This window comes from Antechinus flavipes, chromosome 4, assembly GCF_016432865.1.
Source record: "Antechinus flavipes isolate AdamAnt ecotype Samford, QLD, Australia chromosome 4, AdamAnt_v2, whole genome shotgun sequence".
In the NCBI taxonomy this organism is placed as follows: domain Eukaryota; kingdom Metazoa; phylum Chordata; class Mammalia; order Dasyuromorphia; family Dasyuridae; genus Antechinus; species Antechinus flavipes.
The window spans coordinates 160,780,205-160,801,454 of NC_067401.1; the positions used below are offsets into that span (position 1 = coordinate 160,780,205).

The 21,250-nt window shown below is 33.0% G+C and overlaps 1 protein-coding gene across 1 annotated transcript in view; it reads right to left on the bottom strand.

Moving 5' to 3' along the window:
- The window catches only part of HELZ (helicase with zinc finger), a 284,703-nt gene that overhangs the window by 101,700 nt on the left and 161,753 nt on the right, over positions 1-21,250 (bottom strand). Inside the window, exons 19-22 of the mRNA XM_051995260.1 lie at positions 10,462-10,640; positions 3,923-4,041; positions 2,439-2,584; positions 1,312-1,459 (exon numbers count right to left, since the gene is read on the bottom strand). Coding sequence (XP_051851220.1) covers positions 1,312-1,459; positions 2,439-2,584; positions 3,923-4,041; positions 10,462-10,640 — 592 coding nt within the window. The remainder of the gene's footprint in view (positions 1-1,311; positions 1,460-2,438; positions 2,585-3,922; positions 4,042-10,461; positions 10,641-21,250) is intronic.

Sequence of the window (21,250 nt, forward strand, 5' to 3'; positions counted from 1 at the left end):
ACAAAGCCATTCAAACAGAATTCTACCGGTATTCACTTGTTAGAAAGTCAAGTAAAGAACAAATCAACAAGCATATATGAAGCCCTGATTATATGCCAATACCATATCAAACACTGGAGATACAAAGATAAAAAAACAAAAAAAGCAAAATACAACTATGAGTCTCTGCCTTCAAAAAGCACATAGTCTAAAGAAGGGACAATTTACAACTATGTACAAACAAGGACAAAAATAGTTTTTTTTTGGTGTGTGTGTGTGTGTGTGTGAATATGATCTTTCAATATTAATCACCTATCACTCAAAAGAAGTGATCATTTTATATTAAAACAAGATTTAATGACGTTCCATTTCAGATGAAAAATAATAACATATATAACAACAAATTAACATTTCCTTTTTAATCAAGTTCTGTTTTCCTATTTTACCATAAAACAAAGAGCAATTCAAAGTTTATTCTTGTTTTTATACTACAGATGATTTATGAAAAGAACTGAAATAACAAGATTGATTCTGCATCATTTTTAATTGATCCTATTTGCAAATGATTATTTATTTTAACTGCCTAAGTCATTCTTTGTCTCTGAACTTAGTTCAAAAACTTAGAACTCCTGTAATCACTTAAGTCGAGAAATCCAGTTCTTATTAACCACTGTTCTATTCTTGTGTCAAGGAAATCTGTTACCTTGAAGAGTGCTTATCAGTTGGTCTAGCATATTTGCACTACTAAGCTATCCTTCAAAGATGTCTGATTTGTTATCCAAATAAATCTGGTTCACTAAGTTTGCAAGTGAACTCTCATCATAAGAGAGAAAGAGTGGGTATTTCTAGTCCCTCATTCCCAAGTACCAACCAATTATATTATCTCCTATACCTCAGCTCTATAACCAACCATAAAGATTTTTTATCATTTATGATGTCAAGCTCTTTTAACCAATCATATCTAAAGTGTTACCTACCTATGAAATCCTATTCTTTATTCTTCATTTTCCTAAAAAATTTAAACCCACCTCATGGTCTTAGCTTTGTTGAGGAATTTGAGATCCTATTTATAGGTAAATTCATACTTTACTAATAAATTGATCATGTTTGAAACTTTGTAATCCAGTTTACTTCATTTTGAACATAACACAATAAATATAAATGCTGTATGCCAAGAAAAATTTTTTATCTTATCTTTATAACAATAAAGTTAATACTTCAGCCAATAAAAAAGATTTAAAGAAAAAATATCATACAAAGCCTTACAAGTTAAAAAAAATTGCTCATGATGACCAAATTTTCAAAGAAAATATACAAAAATATGGAAGTTACCTCTGCATTATTATAAAAGGCTGTACTATTTTTTTCCTGTACATCTTCTCCTCGTGCTGTAAAGAAGGTTAATGGATAAAAATCTTTGTGTGCTGGTTGTTTTCCACTTGCCATCAACTTCCCTTCATAGAAAAGTTCTGATGTGTAACTACAGAAAAGATACAAAATGAAAATGTAAATCACTAAAAAAATCTAGTCACTAGAAAGACTACATTCAAAACAATATATTACTTCATATGTCCACAAATTTTATTCAGAATATTGAATATGAAAAGAGAGGTTTTCCTTAAAAAATAAGGCAGAATAAACAACATTTTTGAAGGGAAATTGAGGAAAGAGACTAAAGTGAGAAGAGAGGAATGTTTGATCAATAATAGTTATACACTTCTCTTATGACAACTATATTTAAAAAGAATAAGAGAGGAACAACTTAGTGTGAACTTTTCTGGTTAATCCATTGGTATGAACTAGATTATTTCCCTTCAAAGTAATGTGACACAATTTAAGGACAATCAATATCTCAACATTTTCCCCAGTCTATTAAATGCCCTTTTAAGGATGAAGGTGCTTCCCAGTAAGGGCTTTGTATATATCAAACAATTTTGGAAGAAGCAAAGTAGAAATCACATTGTAAAAATCCAGGATGGAAACAAAATCTGTTTTTGCTTTTTATCCTCCTAATCACCTACTCAGATTATCAGCATCATTCACATTATCTAACTTGTGTTGAACTGTTAAAAATTAGTCATTTTTACATTCCTTCCCTATTTGTTTTATTTCCAATTAGATTCCTTACACAGAAAGAATGTGATACTGACAAATTCACATTATTATATAGGAATTTAAATGTGTGTGTATGTATACATACATGTACACATATAAAACATAACATAAACCCAGGAGACTAAAAATTTTGCTTCGCTGAATTTAAATGATTTTTAAAAAATTTTTTCTTTTCAATTTTAAAAAGTTTTTTCAAGTGGTTTCTTTAAAGAAACCAAATCAAACAAAAAGAAATTGTAACACTAATATCATGGATAACTCAATTTAGCACTCTCAGTCACTGATAAAACTGTTTATATTCATTAATACCATGCACAGGTACATTTGAAAAAGGTCACACCTACTTGATGATAGCTTCATGAGAACGATAGTTCTCACACAGTAGGATCCGACATGGAAACTCTGCAGGATAATGTTCATAGAGCCGATCCAGTAATGAAACATGAAGGTTTCTCTCCCTGGCAAACTCACTATAGACAAAAGGACTGAGCTGTAACAGACAACCATATAGAAAAAAAAAGTTTAACAAATTTTGCAAATAACATTTGGAATTTACCTACATAAAATTCCTTATGCTGAAACTTTTGATGTATTAAATCTCTATATACTCAACCTTGGGATATCTGTCCAGCCTAATAATTTCTAGGCTGTTTGCAACTCTATTTAACACTTGACAAATTCACTCTCAAGAACTGCTAAAACAATTTATCAATTTATAATACCCCATTTATTCACTGAGGGATAAAAATAAAACCCCTAGATTCTCTGACCCAATCACATGAATCAAAATGATCAGCTAGGAATCCTACTGGAGATAGTTTATACATAACACAAGGGTTTTCTAAATGTAAAAAATAAAAGATATTCAGTGCTTAAGCCTTTTACAACTAAGTAAAAATCACCTGAATAAAACAATTCTGCACCAAATGTAATTTGCCCCTGTAAGTATAAACCTTTATCATAATTCTGACAGCAAGACTACCACAGAAGTATTAATATAATCATGTGTCTCAGAAGGATGGCACCTGAAGCTACAAATTTATTAGATAGAAAACAATAATACTAATGATAGTAATAATAATAATCAGCATTTATATAGCACTTTAATGTTTTGTAAAGCATTTTATAAATATCTCAATTTAGTCTGACAATTCTAGGCCTTAGGTGCTATTATTATCCCCATTTTACAAATGAGGAAACAGAGCTCAAGTTGACTTGCCCACAGATCACAAAATTAATACCTACATGAAGCTGGATATTAACTCGAGTCTTTCTAACACTAGCTCTGTCTCTCTCTATTAACTATTATGCTTCAACTGGAAAACTTAATTTCCTTTTCTTCTTTAAATAAGTATGTATCTTAAGTATATAGAGTTAGAAATATTTTTGACTACTTTGACTACTGTTTTCTCTGTTTCCTTTGACTTAAAATTAATTAACCTTCCACAAAGATAAATGTTAGGGATAATAGCTGGGGAATTAAGAAAAGGGTGATGTAAAAATAAGGCTCAAATATTTGTACCATAAAGAACAAAACATCAAATAAACAAAAGTGAAAAATTCAAAGTGGCTCATTCTAAATGTCTAATTAATCTAAAAGAAAAAAGACTAATACTAGCATGTAAAATTCCTTTGTAAGAATAAGGTATTTTGTCAAATTTGTTAAATAGGTAATAATAGAATGTAACATTAAATTCTCTTGCAATAGTTTGGAAATATTTAAACTAAATTTTAATTTGTTATAATTTCATTTTACTTTTAAATATGTACTATAATACTTCATTAACTAGAATTTCATTCTAGACTGAACACATGGTAGAGCACTTACTTGCATATGGTCTCCAGCCAAAACAATTCGTGTGTTTTTATTAGCTAATGCCAGAGGCATAATGGTTTCACACTCCATGGCCTGTGCAGCTTCATCCAAAAGAATGTGTGTAAAAAACCCTAGAAAACACAGGACAAAAACTTAGGAGTGTATTTCAAATACAATAAAGAGATTAAACACTGCTTTCTTTCCTGACAGATTTTAGATAGTTTGAGACACTTTCATTTCCAGTCCTCAAAAAATCTAATTATCAAATCACAATCCTTCAACAAACAAGAGTTTTTTTTTTTTAAAAGAAAGCTACCTCATTAAGTATTAGATGCTACTAATTAGTAGTATCTAGCAATAGAAACTAAAAACACAACTTCAAATAGGACTCCAAATATGAGAAATTAAAATTTAGTTACATTCTGATTAGGGTGTAGAAAAGATTCTAAATGAACCAATTATAAAGAGAAAGTAGTTCTCTGCTTGCATGGGAAATGATAACAACTAAATACTAATAGCTAAAGGTATTTTCATATTTACTAGGTAAAATACCATGAATAATTTTTAAACTGGAATTATTTCACACTTAAATGTCCCTTTACACAAAAAATAAAAATAAGACTTAGAAATAAAGAAAAATGGGACAAAAACCTATGATCTAGGAAGAAATCCATTCAGAAAATATGTGTAAGTATATACAGATATACATATAAATACATACATACATATATACACTTATATAAATATATATCTACATGTATATTTACATGTCCATATGCATATTTATTTGAATACCTATCTCTTTGGCATATCTATCAATTAACTTCAAGATCATTGTTCCTCATTTCTACTGACAGATTTTTTTTCCCCAACCTCAAAGACATCAATATACATGGTGATGCTCTTTCAAATAGCCTCATCTCCCAGTTCATCAACATCTTAAACTTCTATAATCTACACATAACCTTTCATGCAACTTTACCTGTCTAAATATATCATACTTTTGATAATATCACCATAAGTTTCCTATTTCCATGATCAAGAGTTATAAAATTTCCTCTGACTTTGATTTCCTACCTTTCCATTTCTACCAATGTCTTACTCTTCTTGAATCCATTCTCTGTCTTTACCTATATCCTTCAGTCCCCTTGTAGACCAACATCTCTGATCTGGTTTAATTTTCTTTCATTGTTAATTTTAACCCCCAAATTTAACAGTTCAATCTTATACTATCTTCAGATCTCTTTGTTCATGTCCTATTCACTCACACCTTGCTAAAAATTCTAAACTTGAATTACTCTCACCAACCCTTTCCTCAGTTTTTTGAACAATGCTGGATAAAGTAGCACAACTATGTTGCACAGGACAAGGACAACATTAATCTCAAGTAAATCCCACCACAGCCAAGCAATCCTTTCCTAAATGCGCTACTCAAGAGCAACAGCTTCACAACTTTTCTTCTTTCAAGCCTTTTAGCAAACGACCTTTATCTCAAACTTTACTGAGAAAACAGAAGTCCCTCTCCATAAGCTCCCTCCATCGCTTATATTTAAAAAACTCATAAAATCATACTCCACCCTCTATTCCTTTGCTCCAGTCTCTGATAAAGGATACAACACCTTTCCAAGGTCAACCACTCTCTGTACTCTTCCCCTGTCATCTATTTCTACATATTGACTAACCTTCTTAAGAAAAACTCAGGCTCTCCTTATTTACTAATTACTGTTTTGCCATCTATAAATATTTCCAAATTCTATTCCATCCTTTAAAAAAAAAAAAATTCTTCTTTTCACCTGACATCAAGCTATGACACAGTATCTTTCTTCCCCTTTCACTACCAAACTATGAGGAAAAGTTTTCTAGACATGTTGTTACTAATTTTTCAGACTCTTGCAACAAGGTAAGCTACCAATCTTCTCTTACCTGGCAAATACAAATTACTTCTTCCAAATCCTCATAATTCTTAATCTCTCCACAGCATTTTTCAACACTGAACACACTCTCTTCCTAGAAATTCAATTACCTCCCCCCATAACTCCTTACCTTCCCCTTCCTTTCCCTTCCCCTTTCCCTCCTCTTTTTCTCTCTCTGTCTCTCCCCTGCCCTCCCTACCCTCAACCCTGCCTTCCCTTTTTCCCCTCCTCCTTTTTCTTCTCCCTACCTGAATGTTAATTTCTCAGCATTCTTTGCTAGATCATCATTCAGATCTCATCCCTCAAGGGTTCTCTGTATAGAGGCCTCTTCTCTATATAGACCCTGTGCTGATGACCTCATCAGTTTCTCTTCATTAATTTACCACCCCTATGCAACTGGCTTCGACATCAGTAAACATCCTGCCCTAGTATTTCTCTTGAGCATCAGTTCTGTATCCCAAAATGCCCCTAGGAAAGTTTCAATTTCATATCATGTAGATATCTTAAACTTAACTTGTCAAACCAAAATACATCAGCTTTTCTCAAATCTACCCTTTCTAATTCTAATTTCAATAAAAAGCACCACCATCCTTTGGGTCACTCACATTTTAACTTTGGATCCATCTTTAATTCATAATTCTTCTTCACACCAGAAAGGCTTCATTCAAACCAATTCAGTTAATTAAGACTCAGGACTCAAATGTCATTAAATATTGATAGGCCACTCAATAATATGCAATTTTAAAAATTACTGTAGTTATGCAAAGTAATAAAAAACAAATTCTACTTCCTTCTGTCTCCAGTTTTTCAAAGTAGCAATACTGGACCAGAAAGATATCTTGAAAAACAGTGGTAATTTTGCCAAATCTTAAGAACAACGCTCCCACAAACTGTGCTTTTTATATTCATAATCTTCTGTACCAAGCAAATCCCAGGGAAGGCCTGCTTGCTTTCTTAAAGGGAAACTATGCATTAACATAAAACAAATTCCTCTACATCCCACCCTTGGATAGAAAAGTCCCAAAAATCCTCTAGAGTTGCTTCTATCATTTAAAAGACATTGATAAAATTCTGACCTCTGGAAGAATTATAGCAGAAACAGCATAAGAAGGTAAACAAGAAAAATAATAAAACTACAATATCAAATAATATATTAAAGTCTCTATAAAAATATAGTCATGCAATTGGAATATAAAGCAGTTCACAATAGCTCTACTACTGTAACAACAACAGTGAACAAGAACAAACCAGGAATATCAAGGCCAAAGCATCAATCACAACACCACCAGCAGTCAATGATACTCAGTACAGATCTAGGTATTATGTGGCCAAGTAGCTAAAGAGTCATAAGCTTCTTCCATGGATCTAAGATGATACCAAAACTTGCCCCTTATCATCAGTTCCCTAGGCCAGCAGCCAAAAATTCATACTCCTTGGGAGCAAGACCCATCATGTCCTTGCCCCTTTGAGGCCCTGAAATGAAGAGTTACTCTCTTTTTCTGAAGAGGTTGGATGCAGATTCATTTTTACTTTCATCCAAAACTCAAGACTGCTACCAAGTCAGCTGATAGATCTCTTTTCTTCATATAACTGTGAATTTACCATGATTATGACAAAAAAATCACATCCCTTCTATGTTATTAGGCACTTCCCAACAAATATAACTCTTGATCTCCCAAACTCTTTTTAGGAAGGAGTTCTCCAAACTATCTCAAGGCAAAGATTATCAATTAAGGGAGATATGAAGAGAATTTCTGAAGGGGCAAAAAGCCCAAAGCCAGGAAAAATTGAGCAAGGACAAAATAAGAAAAATCAGGAGTTAGGACTATACTTAAAAGTAATCCATCTTTTTTTTGGTATATCTTCATGGAGACTGGATCCATGAAACTGAGAGTGGAGATCCTGTCACCTCCCTAGAGTAGCATCAATTCATCACAGATACAGCCATTGAAAAGTGGGACAAATAACCTTAATAATTAGGGACATGATGAGATGAAGTTGAATAAATCAACTGTCCTGACAGAAAAAGATTAAGAATTTCACAGGATCATGTCATATAAATCTTTCAAATGTAGGTACTTTGGCTAGAGTATAATATTAAGATACAACTAACCTCATCCTTAGTTAAAGGGATCAAATGATCACATGCCCACAGCATCTACAACACAACACTCTCAATTAAACCGATCATGTAACCAGTACCCCATTTCTTCCATTCCAGTCCAAGGGCATTAAACTGATTACTTAAATCAGCAAAAGGTACATGATGCTTCTGATGGGCACTAACATCCTAAAAATGGTTGCATACTATGTGAGGTATCACCAAAAATTTCTCATCATTCTTGATCTCAAAGGAGAGAAATGTTGATTATCCCACTCCAGTTTTCTCTAGGCCACAGACCATTCAATCAAACCCCTGGCCACCAATCAGCAATCAGTATAAAGATTTATCTACCTGAACCCTCATGAGTCTTTCAAATGCTAGCTATGAAAACTACAACTTGATCCAGTGGAGTATCACTAACCTTCAGTGTGACCCTGTCACTAAATTAAAGGTCTAGTTGCATGTAATTCTTTCATAGCAGACAAAGTCATCAATAAACCAACATTCTTCAAGACTAAGTCCAGGTTGATGGGCCCACTGGTCCAGTAATACATGAAAAGGATCAGGACCACTGAGATTTAAGGTCTGTTCATGAAATATACTAAGACTAGAGGCACCCAGATAAGCACATCTAAGCTACCTATGGAAGCCTCATATTCCTTTACTTATCTTATCAGAGGAATCATTTTGTATCGTCCAACTCATAATGAGCAATTCTGGAAGAAAGGTGAGGACAAGACCCTGTATCATCTGTTCAGTACCAACTAATGACTAATAACAGGGCAACTGCTCTTCAAAAGGAGTATAATGAGTTGGTCATTCAAGGAGTTTACAGATCAGAAAGTCTAAAAGTTGCTTACTCCAGCCACTCTTTAGTTCTGGCCAAAAACTCCATTCAACCTGCTCCATATGAACAGAGACTTCAAAAATCTGCAGTTTCATAACAACCCCTGGGAGAGACTAGACATCTTACTCTGGGTCTCCCAGAAACATATCCTTATCTGGAATCTACTTGGAAAAAAAAAGCAGATGTAACAGGAAAAGAAGTTCATCAAAATACTAACATAGTGATTATGAATTCTCCAGAACTCAAAGAATCCAATAAGATTTAGCTATCAAGGGAGCAATTGTCAGTAGTTTAATATAGACTTTTAATCACTTGAGTTTTTCATACCTACAATGTATTACTCAAACCCTAAAAGGCCAAACCATGAATTTTCTTAAGGTTAATCTCCTATCCCATGCCATTTGAACCATTAAATGATCTAAAGACTCTGCTGTCATGGTCTCATCCCACCTAATCAACATACATCATCAATAGAATGGTAGATAATGATGCTCTCAGAAAGTTGGGCCCATTTCAGGTGTTTGCCCACCAAACTATGGGAATATGAAAAAGAATTTGAATAACTCTGAGAAAGAATGTTAAGATTAACCTTTCCAGGTAAAGGAAAAATTTATGAATGTCAGTCACAGGAATACTGATAAAGTAACTGGCAACATAAATAACCTCATACCATTCCTTCAGAACTTGTGTTCCTTGGTCTATCATATTAACACAGGCAACAGCCACAGCAATTGACATAAAAACTTAATTCCTTATTATATTCTATAATCTACTGTTTCATTATAATCCACCACCCCCTTTCTTCACCAGCTACCAACACTTCTGAAACTTTAATATTTTACGGCAGCCATTATTGGTGGAGTTGTGAACAGATCCAACCATTCTGGAAAGCAATTTGGTACTATACTCAAAAAGTTATCAAACTGTGCTACTGAGCTTATATCCCAAAGAGATATTTAAAAAAGGAAAGGGACCTGTATGTGCAAAAATGTTTGTAGTAGCCTTTTTCATAGTGGCTAGAAATTGAATGGATGCCCATCAATTGGAGAATGACTGAGTAAATTGTGGTATAAGAATATTATGAAATATTATTGCTCTGTAAGAAATGACCAGCAGGATAAAAACAGAGAGGTTTGAATAGACTTTCATGAACTGATGCTAAGTGAAATGAGCAGAACCAGGATATCATTAAACACTTCAACAACAACACTATCTGAGGATCAATTCTTATGGAAGTGGCTATCTTAAACAATGAGAAGATCCAAATGAGAGGACTGATCAATAATGAACAGAACCAGCTACACCCAGTAAAAGAACACTAGGATATGTATGTATGTGGACCACAACATAGCACTTATACTCTCTATTATTGTTTGCTTGTATTTTTGTTTTTCTTCCCAGGTTATTTTTACCTTCTTTCTAAATCCGATTTTTCTTGTGCAACAAGATAACTGTATAAATATGTATGTATGTATGTGTGTGTGTGTGTGTGTGTGTGTGTGTGTAATATTTAACATATACTTTAATATATTTAACATGTATGGGACTACCTGCCATCTAGGGGAGGGAGTAGAGGGAAGGAAGGGAAAAGCTGGAACAGAAGTTTTTGCAAGGATCAACGTTGATACTTTTGTAATAAAAAGCTATAATAATAAAATATACATATATATATTTTATGGAAGCCTACCAGGTTCAAGATCCAGTTGACAAAGGTACTGTGAAGTATTCAATGTAACAACTACAACTCGTTGTTTAAGAATGTCTTCTTTCTGTGGCATCTGAAAGGTGGAATGTGTGCTTGAAATCAAACAGTACTGATGTACAACTGGGTGGACAGTCTTTACCCAGCGATTTCTGAAATATACCCTAGAAAACAAGAAGAAGAGCTTATTTTCAATATGACCTTAATAATAATAGTGTTTGATTTATAAAGCATAAAGTCTATAAGATAAAATCTTCTCTTTGGAAGACAATCCAAAGACAATTCCTGGAATTGACAATTAAACCTTACAATTACAGAAATTAATATCAATTTATTCACAATACCTATTTTTCTACTAAAATTCTATAATTCTACAATTCTAGACCTTAAGTTAATTGTCACTAGTGTCTTTTACAAAAGAAAAAAAGATGCAAACAAGAAAACTGAATAGATAGCAAGTACATATCTAAACCTTCTAACTTGTTCAAATCAATCTTTTAACAAAAGAAAAGATGTTGCTATTTAAATTTCAATAATGAGTAAATGTATCTTTTCCAGGTAGAGTATTGCTAAAACAAAATATATTAAGAATCAACTTCTGATTATCAACATAAATAAAGAAAAAATATTGATCTAATATGTGTATAAAAATGAACAAAATTTTTATAATCTGATTGCTTTGTTATGAGCAACCCCCACTGTAGAAACTTCTACCAAACTGGCAAACTGGCACCAACTTACATTTTATGGAGTTGTATGGATATTAGGAGGTTAAGCAACTTACCCAGGGTTCCACTAAGGCTAGACCTCTAAGAATTAAGCACTATGTTAGCTAACTACAAAGTCATTTAGATATAATATGAAAGTATATTTAAAAGTAATGAAATGTATTTGTAGCTGCATCTGACTACTCCCTTGGCTAAGTTTAAGTTATTCCTCTGAGTTTTAGTTCTCTCATCTATAAATATGGAGTTCAGACTAAATGATCCCCCAATGTTCTTTCAGGCTCTAAATTTAGGATTTTGTACTTCAACATGAACACAAGTATGCTTAATGTTCTAGGAATTTACATTTCTGTTAATTACTACCACTACCATCCTCAAAAAAAATCTCAGGTCCTCTGTAATAAAGACTACTTCAACAAGACAGTAACATTCCAGTTATTGGATCCTTAGGGAACACAGAATTATACTAGAGATGAAGAATACTAAACTTAATTTGATAAAGCTTTATCAACTTTTAGAAAATGGAAGAAGTCATTTAACTAAACTCCCTTAAAGATGACGGCTGACTTATTCCATGAACAAAGAAAAAAAGACACGGTTAACACGTGCATCTTTCTTTCACCTGATTATAGATTGTTTGCCCTGTTTTTTTATTTTTTACCTATAGTAGGCATACACAGAATATTTTTAATGGACTAATTATCTTTTCTACTTTCTCTATATTTGATGGTCCCAATAGGCTGATCTTCAACAAATAAATAATTCCTATAAATTAAAAAATGTTTAGCAAATGTAGGGATTATATTTTAAAACTATGTTTTGTATAGAACATTGTAAGCCTAATGAAGTTGAGTTATAGGGAGTCTTTAGCCTACCAAAATTAGGTCTATAAGATTTAGGTCTAACTATATTTAAGTTTAGATATCAAACAAAATAATGTATCAGAAAAAAATTATTCAGATTTTAATTGACAATGTATTTGATGTTAGAACATTTAATTTTAATTAATGGCACTACTAAGTACTATTTATAGGACTGGACAAATAGCTTCTCTAAAATTCAGTTTCATCCGTTGTACAATGAGATTATTAATATTCAGTCACAAATAACCTTGAAGATTCCTTCTAATTCTGAATCTATGATTCTACAGATCAATGAATATGAAAGGTGTCTCATAATCAGCCTAAGATTAAAGCTACAATAAAATTAAAAATATCCTCCAAGAATTCACAATAAAGTAACTTTTAATTTTTATTAAGGCTTTTTTACATCCATTATCTCATTTTTCTCATGCCAGCTAATATTAGCTTAAAAAACACATTTGTGCCAAAGTGGAAAATTTAGAGTCAGAATTAATATCCCTAACTGTCTTAGTCTTTTAGTCTCTTAGTCTCCCTGAGATCTCTAAGATCCCTTAGTCTCACTGGGCTTGTTTCCTCTCATGTAAAATGAGAATAGTTCCCATGCCACATACTCCCTCAAGGATTGCTGTGAAATTCAAATGAAGATTAATATAAACTATTCTATAAAATATAAAGCACCATATACATTTAGCTATTCTTTTTTGCCAATTACAGAGATGAGAAAGAGTAAGGAGAGGGACCCATGTTTTACTGATTCCAGCTCTAGTCACTGCTTTTCCACTATACAGACACTTTAACATTTTTTCCACCACTTCACACTTTATCATTTTGCTGTTTCAATATTGCCTAACAAACAGCCAGAGTATAAAGCTTAATACTTATGGAAAACAATTTTCTAGTTCCATCATACATTTTAAATGGATATAAAACTAGGAGGGAGGCAGGGAAAGAAATTTTAAGATTACACATAATATAGCATAATCTGCTGGTGTTGCATCCAAAAAGAAATGAATGTTGTAGTGGGTTAGCTGGTTTTGTTAAAAAAAAAAATGAAATAAAATAAAAATTATCATGCAAAAAGCCAATACAGAGAAAAAGCAACAGGATAAGAAAGAAAAATATAAGGAGAAAAAGATAAGGCAAAGAAAGTCATGAGCAGAATATCCAATAAAATACTCTTATCCAATTCATCAAATATTTATTAAATATCCACTACATTGAAGATAATATGGGGAGATACTAGATAAACAGCAGCAGTTATAACAATTTTGGTAGAAAGCAAAATGAGACAGAAATGGTAATGATGAGGTCCTAAGTAATTGAATGCAATTGGCAAAGAGGGATTGAAGTACTGATGGAATTTCTCCTTGGGGGAGGCAGGGAAGGGCATTGATGGGATTGGTTTAGCTGCATAGACCTATTCTTTGTGGAGGTCCTGGGCCCCAGCTTTGCTATGTCCAATCAGAAGTCCCAATTACATCAAGCTCCTGAGGCTAAAATTTCCCTATAAATCTTTCAATGGCTCATGACATCTTGGCTAACCCCTTTTTAGATTAAGTCTACCACAGCACTTTACTCATACTTTCCCCTCCTTCTCATCCCCTTCCCATGCCATGTGATATCTTTCCTCTCATTCCCCCACTGTGCTTCATGGCATCTTTCTTCTTATAGCTGACTAACTTTTTTAGGGTGCTAAACTCCTCTATAGATTTGTGCTAGCTAAAGGCATTCTTCGATCTCATAGTGTATTACCTTTCTCTTGGTTAATGAGTTCCACTACGGAGCTTGTCTTTTCCATTATTAATTTTGAAAACTTCTTTCCTTGCTAATAATATGCTCTTTCAACTCTATTTCATATTTACCACTACTGGTGTCTATTGTATCTCTTCATTTTGTCCGTAACCAATTCCTCTAAATAAATCCACCTTTTGCCAAAGAGAATGGCCATTGTGAATTCTTCACATGATCAATATTTGGTGCCAACAATCTCATCATTTGGTGCTAAACCCAAAAAACATCATTTGGAACCAGTTCTTCTAAATCACATTAGTAGTATCAGATATTCTTAAGTCAGAACTAACAAAAAAGAAACAAAAATGCAGAATGCAGAATCACTCTAAACTACAGGAACAAAAAGTCCCCTAAAATTCAATATAGCAGCTCTTGATTATCTTTTGTAATTTTTCCTGCAGGTGTATAGAAATTGTATTGAGTTATTCCAAAAGAAAACACCTCTAGTTAAGAATAGAACCTCACTCAGGAAGAAGTAAGGTTAAATAAGGTGAAATCATTTTTTTCTTTCAATTCTTAAAAAAAAATTTTTATCTGTTCATTTTTATGGTTAAAATCAAAGTAGTCACTGTACATAAACTGTAAATACAAAAAAGCAATAGGCAATCCTTTTTAGGAAAGAAAGGCTGCATCTTCTTAAAAGTGGAAAATTACTACCTTCACATGGAACAGGACAGTCATCAAGTTTCACCCTCTTACACAAAAATGATCTACTTCATTATAATAGATTTCAATTGCATAGAAAAAAATAATTGAGTAGTTAACCTCAGAGAGCTTAAGAATATTAGAAAAAGCAAGATCTAATGTACAGAAAGGACCTAGAAGAGATCTTATCTAGTTTAACTTCCTCATTTTAAAGATAAAAAAGCTAAGACTCAAAGATATTAAGTGACTTGCTCAAAATTACATAAGTAGTAAGCATCAGAGCCAAGTTTTGAATCCAGTTCTTTTATCTCAAAACACAGCATTCTTTTCATTATACTCAATGCCATTTGTAATAACTTTGGAGAGATATCAGGGAATCTAACAGTTAAAGGAGATTTAAATTCTTAGGGCTATGCAAATTTACTGGGAAAGTCCCTGCTTCAGATTTTTTTTTTTTTTTGCTGAGAAAATTGGGGTTAAGTGACTTGCCCAGGGTCACACAGCTAGGAAGTTTAACTGTCGTATTTGAATTCAGGTCCTCCTGACTTCATGGCTGGCACTCTAAGCAGTGCACCACCTAATATTCAGCTACTTTTTGAGTTTAATCATCCTAATCTAGCTAAATGTTATTATCATCTAGTCAGTATCTCTCAAAATTCTATATAAGAATATGAGATACTTTATTAAAAGTATTGCTAAAATCTAAATGTTTACAGAATACCTTTGATCCTCTGATTTTGTAACCTTGTCAAAAATGGAAATAAGGTTGATTTGTCATAAGCAGTTCTTGAAGCCATTCTTATTCTCTGTAATCATTGCTTCACCTTCTTGCTACATTAATCATTTCTTTAATGATTCATTCTAAAATTTTCTCAGTAATTGAAGTCAAACTCATTGGCCTATAGTTTTTAAACAAAGTCCAGAAAAGTTAAGTGATTTTCCTAAGGTCACATGGCTAATTAGTAGTATTTGAGATGGAAACTGTAATGTGTTGATTTTTAGTGACATGTATGAAACACTCATTAACAGAATTAACAGAATATCTAGTTATTATTTTCATCATGCAAAGGAAAGTTGTATGAAAAACAATAAAAACAAAATTATCTCTAAATTTCATTTTCATAATTAACTATTTGGGTTACCAGACATTATGAAGTTATTCGCTTCATAGAATTAGGTTTATATTTAAGATGTCTGTTACTCTCATCATGTTCTCCTATTTGTAATTAGAATACCTTTCCAGTAGATAAACTTTTTTTTTCTTGTGGTCGGCAGAGCAAGAGTATTTTTACATAAGTGTATTTTATTCTGAGAAAGTAAGTGATTTGTTTCAATTATCTCACTATCATTATAAACAAAATTATCAAATGTTGGCTATTGTTAATTTTCAAGAAAAATAACTCACCCTTTACCAAACCAACTAAATAAAAACATTTGAATGAAGGAATTTGTTTTAGCAGACTTTTAAAAGAATATCTAAATATAACTAATGTTTCTCATTAATTCTTAACTAATAGATTTCCTATTCTAACTTTTTTCATAAGTATTTTTCATCACAACAATTTATATAATTAAATAAATAGATTCTAGAGAATTCACTGTGTTTATCCACAAACCCTTCCCTCTTCTGCCTATTTCTTCCCCTTCTCTCCCCCCCCCCCCCCCGAGGCAACTGGGGCTAAGTGATTTGCCCAGGGTCACACAGCCAGGCACTGTCAAGTGTCTGAGGCCAGATTTGAACTCAGGTCCTCCTGACTCCAGGGCTGGTACTCTATCCACTGTGCTATCTAGCTGCTCCATGTCTATTTATTTTTGAGAGTACTACCACTGGGGCAGCTAGGTACTGCAGTAGATAGAGCACCAGCCCTAAAGTCAGGTAGAACTGAGTTCAAATCTGGTCTCAGACACTTAACACTTCCTAGCTGTGTGATCATGGGCAACTCACTTAACACCAATTGCCTCAGCCAAAAATAAAAAATAAAAAAGAGTACTACCACTCTACTTTTGAGCAATCTTGCTGTTCTCCATATCTAATTCATCATCAAATCTTGTCATTATTATCTTTACATAATTTCTCATATATATTTCCAGCTTTCCACTTATAGTCATCACTTTTACAGAGAGCATCATCTCTAACTTGGACCTTTACAATAGTATTACATGATCTTCTCTCATCAAGTCTCTCTCCATTCCAATGCATCTTCCTTCAATTGACAAAATAATTTTTTAAAATATATTTCTGCCACACTATCCGCTATTCAATAAACTCTAGGTATTATCTACTACTTCCTGCATCAATATAACATCAATATAACAGCAAGATTGCTTAAAAGGGGAATAAGAGACTGTACTCTGCAGTAGCTTCTGTACTCTGCCCTAGTCAAAGTTCATATGATATATTGTTCAGTATTGGGCATCACTGTCAAAGAAAGAAGTGGAAAGCAACTAGAAGAAGACAACTAAGATGATGAAAGGTGGTCTTAAATTCATGTCATATAAGGATCATTGAAGAAACTAGAGGTATTCAACCTGGATAAGAGGAGATTCAGAGGGAAATGGTAACTACATTCAAAGTAGCACTAAAGACTGTCACAAAGATATGGAATTATATTTATCCTGTTTGGCCCTAAAGGCCAGAATCAGGAATAATGGTTTGAAATTGAAATTGAAAGGCAAATTTAATCTTGATATCAAAAAAGTCTTCCCAACAATTATAGCCATCCAAATGTGGAAGAGAGTGCTTGGAGAGATGAATTTTTCCTTCTTTGGAGATCTTAAAAAGGCTAGATTTATTAAATATATTGTAATGTAAATTATTTTCTGTTAGCAGATGAACTAAATGTCCAATGAATTTCCTTTTAATTTCCAAATAATTTAGTTCTGATTCCTCTGAAAAATGAGGTGATTTAGATAAGACTATCTCTAAAGTCTCTTCCAGTTCTAAGAATCTATAAAACATATTCTTTACCAATCTATGATGTCTTAAATTTGATCCTAATCATAAAAAAAAAAACATAGATTATAGAAAAAAAGAGCATAAATCAAAATGTGTGGGGTTTTTATACATTTAGAAGATTTCCAAGTTTATTAGTTCCACAAAAATTCTACTTCAATACCTCTTGGCATAGAAGTGATTCTAAGTTCTCAAATCCTATCATTAGAACACAAGATAGCTCAACAACTACCAAGCTAGAAAAATTTCAAGTATGCTTCTGCCATAAAAAAATAAAAATAAAAAACACATAAAAAACTATATTACCAACTAAGCCTAGCCTATAATATGAAGAGACTTGCTATAAGCTAACTAACCATTATGCAATTACTTGGCCATAGTGACTTTTGAAAGAAAGAAAATATAAAATAGTCAAGTGCAACCCCATTCTATTTCTGTAATAATGCTGCAGTGCCAAATTGGAGGAAAAGGTAGATGGAGAACTAAGAATTTAAAATCATCTACAAATATAATTTAACTATTAGAACTCAGAATGTGAGATCTCTGTCCAATAATTAACAAGCTGAAGCAGAGGATCGGTTCCATAGAGATAAACTTTTATAATGAATGAAATTAAAAGACACAAAGAAATTGTTGCTAAATGGTGCTAAATGGGGAGGAAGGAAGAGGGAAGGCTTACATAAGTTCCCTTTGAAAAGATAAAGGAGCTAATAGAATTGGTTTCATCAAGCACCCAAACGTACAAGCAAAAAAGACTGAAGATATTTGTATTGTTAGGCTTTATCAGGTTCAAACAAAGAAAACTTAAAAATACAAAGGACTTATTAATAGCTTCTAAATTTAAACTGATACTCAATGGGATGGTGAATACAGATTAAAAAAACAAGTTGAAAAATGATTTGGCATAAAAAAATGCTAAGTTTTAAGATATCTAGAAGCCTCATATTTGTATATCATGAATATTTAACTTTCTTAAGAAAAAAATCAGAAAGTGCTAGATAGGTTCAAGTCAAAATAATGGCACAATAAAATGGAAAGCAAAGGAAAAGACAATGGCATAGTTTATTAGCATTTCCTATTAACTTATGTAAATCAAGCACCACAACAAGGAGGCTGTAAGAACCTAAAAACTAGCTCAGCCACCAAATGATTAGACAAGACAGCCAAAGGCAACACTGGTTGAGAACATCAATTTTTTGCCAAATGTTACAGAAGAAGATGGTGGAAGATTATGAGCAGTATCACCTCACAAAACAGCGAAGAGTGGTGGAGGGAAAACCAAGTCTGCAGAAACTTTGGTGTGAAGCCCAACTAAGTCAGATCATCCCAAGAACATTCACAGATGAAACTGGAAGGAAGACAACAAACAGATGAAAAATGAAATGGATGTGCTGGCATTTTTATAATAAACTATTTTCATTGTTGACGACAGTGAAACTACCATACTTGTCCTGTAACACTTTAGTCCAAGTAGTCTGCTACATAAGGAAAGGAAAGTGGTACTAAAGGGAACAAAAAGAGGAAGAATAGCTGGACCAAAATAACTTGAAAGCTTTGAGAGATCAATATAAAAGAGGAAAAGATATTAGGGAAAAAATGTATATGTTACAAAAAATGACCAAAATATCAATAAATACCATCTGCCTACCGTCTCTCATCTTTAAATTCCTTGATGAATAATCTATATACAATACAGTATGAGAATATAAGATGAATATGTGAGAAGGATTGGGCAAATTTTTGAAAATATTTTTCCATATTAGACTTTTCCAGTCAGATAGCTAGCACAAAATCCAAATGCATGTTGCTTTTTAATTACCCATAAAATAATTTTTATTTGACAATACAGTATTAAAAGCTTTTTCCAATGAGGTGATTCCCAAAAATTTAAGATCATAATGGATTTCTTCACAGACACAAGGATTTTATAATTCTCTAATTATCAATGTCAAACTAAGGAATAAAAAAGAGAACTATATGCTAGCCAAAAGCATTCACCACTACAATGGAGAAAATCCTACAAAGTCAAAATGAAAAATTAATTTCCTACATGTGATATGGTCATCCAAAAGCTCCAAACTATGAGTGATATTATATTAACAGAATCAAATTTTGAAATACAAAGTCTCCTTAGTAAATCAAAATAAATTTGACTAGCAATCCAAAGAAGAAAAAACAAATTGAGTGGAAAATATCTATTATCTAAATTGGAAGAGCATAGGATAGTTTACTTCTCAGACCTGTGGAAGAGGGAGGAATTTATGACCAAAGAAGAACTAGAGATCACTATTGACCACAAAATAGAAAATTTTGATTACATCAAATTGAAAAGTTTTTGTACAAACAAAACAAATGCAGACAAGATTAGAAGGGAAACAATAAACTGGGAAAACATTTTTACAGTCAAAGGTTCTGATAAAGGCCTCATTTCCAAAATATATAGAGAATTGACTCTAATTTATAAGAAATCAAACCATTCTCTAATTGATAAATGGTCAAAGGATATGAACAGACAATTCTCAGATGAAGAAATTGAAACTATTTATAGACATATGAAAATATGCTCCAAATTATTATTAATCAGAGAAATGCGAATTAAGACAACTCTGAGATACCACTACACACCTGTCAGATTGGCTAGAATGACAGGGAGGGATAATGAGGAATGTTGGAGGGGATGTGGGAAAACAGGGACACTGATACATTGTTGGTGGAATTGTGAACACATCCAGCCATTCTGGAGAGCAATTTGGAACTATGCTCAAAAAATTATCAAACTGTGCATATCCTTTGACCCAGTAGTGTTTCTACTGGGCTTATACCCCAAAGAGATACTAAAGAAGGGAAAAGGACCTGTATGTGCCAAAATGTTTGTGGTAGCCCTGTTTGTAGTGGCTAGAAGCTGGAAAATGAATGGATGCCCATCAATTGGAGAATGGTTGAGTAAATTGTGGTATATGAATGTTATGGAATATTACTGTTCTGTAGGGAACCAGAAGGATGAATACAGAGAGGACTGGCGAGATTTACATGAACTGATGCTAAGTGAAATGAGAGAACCAGGAGATCATTATATACCTCAACAACAATACTGTTTGAGGATGTATTCTGATGGAAGTGGATCTCTTTGATAAAGAGAGCTAATCCAGTTGATCAAGGATAGACAGAAGCAGCTACACCCAAAGAAAGAACACTGGGAAATGAATATAAATTGCTTGCATGTTTGTTTTTCTTCCCAGATTATTTATATCTTCTAAATCCAATTCTCCCTGTGCAACAAGAGAACTGTTCGGTTCTGCACACATACATTGTATCTAGGATATACTGTAACCTATTCAACATGTAAAGGACTGCTTGCCATCTGAGGGAGGGGGTGGAAGGAGGAAAGGGAAAAATCAAAACAGAAGTGAGTGCAAGGGATAATGCTGTAAAAAATTACCCTTGTATGGGTTTTGTCAATAAAAAGCTATTTAAAGAATAAAAAATTAAATTAAATTAAATTAAATTTTAAAAAAAAGAAAATATCTATTATCTAGACTATGACATGCAATTGGTTAGGCAGCCCATTAAGTTCATCTATGAATAATATACATAGTACAAAACTATAGAGAAGGAGAGAGGAGCAGGAAGGGAGAAGAGGAGGGAGAGAGGAGGGGAAAATTAGGAGGAAAGGAGAGAGGGAGAGAAGAAGGGAGGGGGAAGAGGCAGGGAAGAGGGAAGGCTAAGTTTACTTCACAAGTACCATCTAATTTGATAGGCAGTGAAGGTAGACAATGAGTGGATAATGAGCTGGGCCT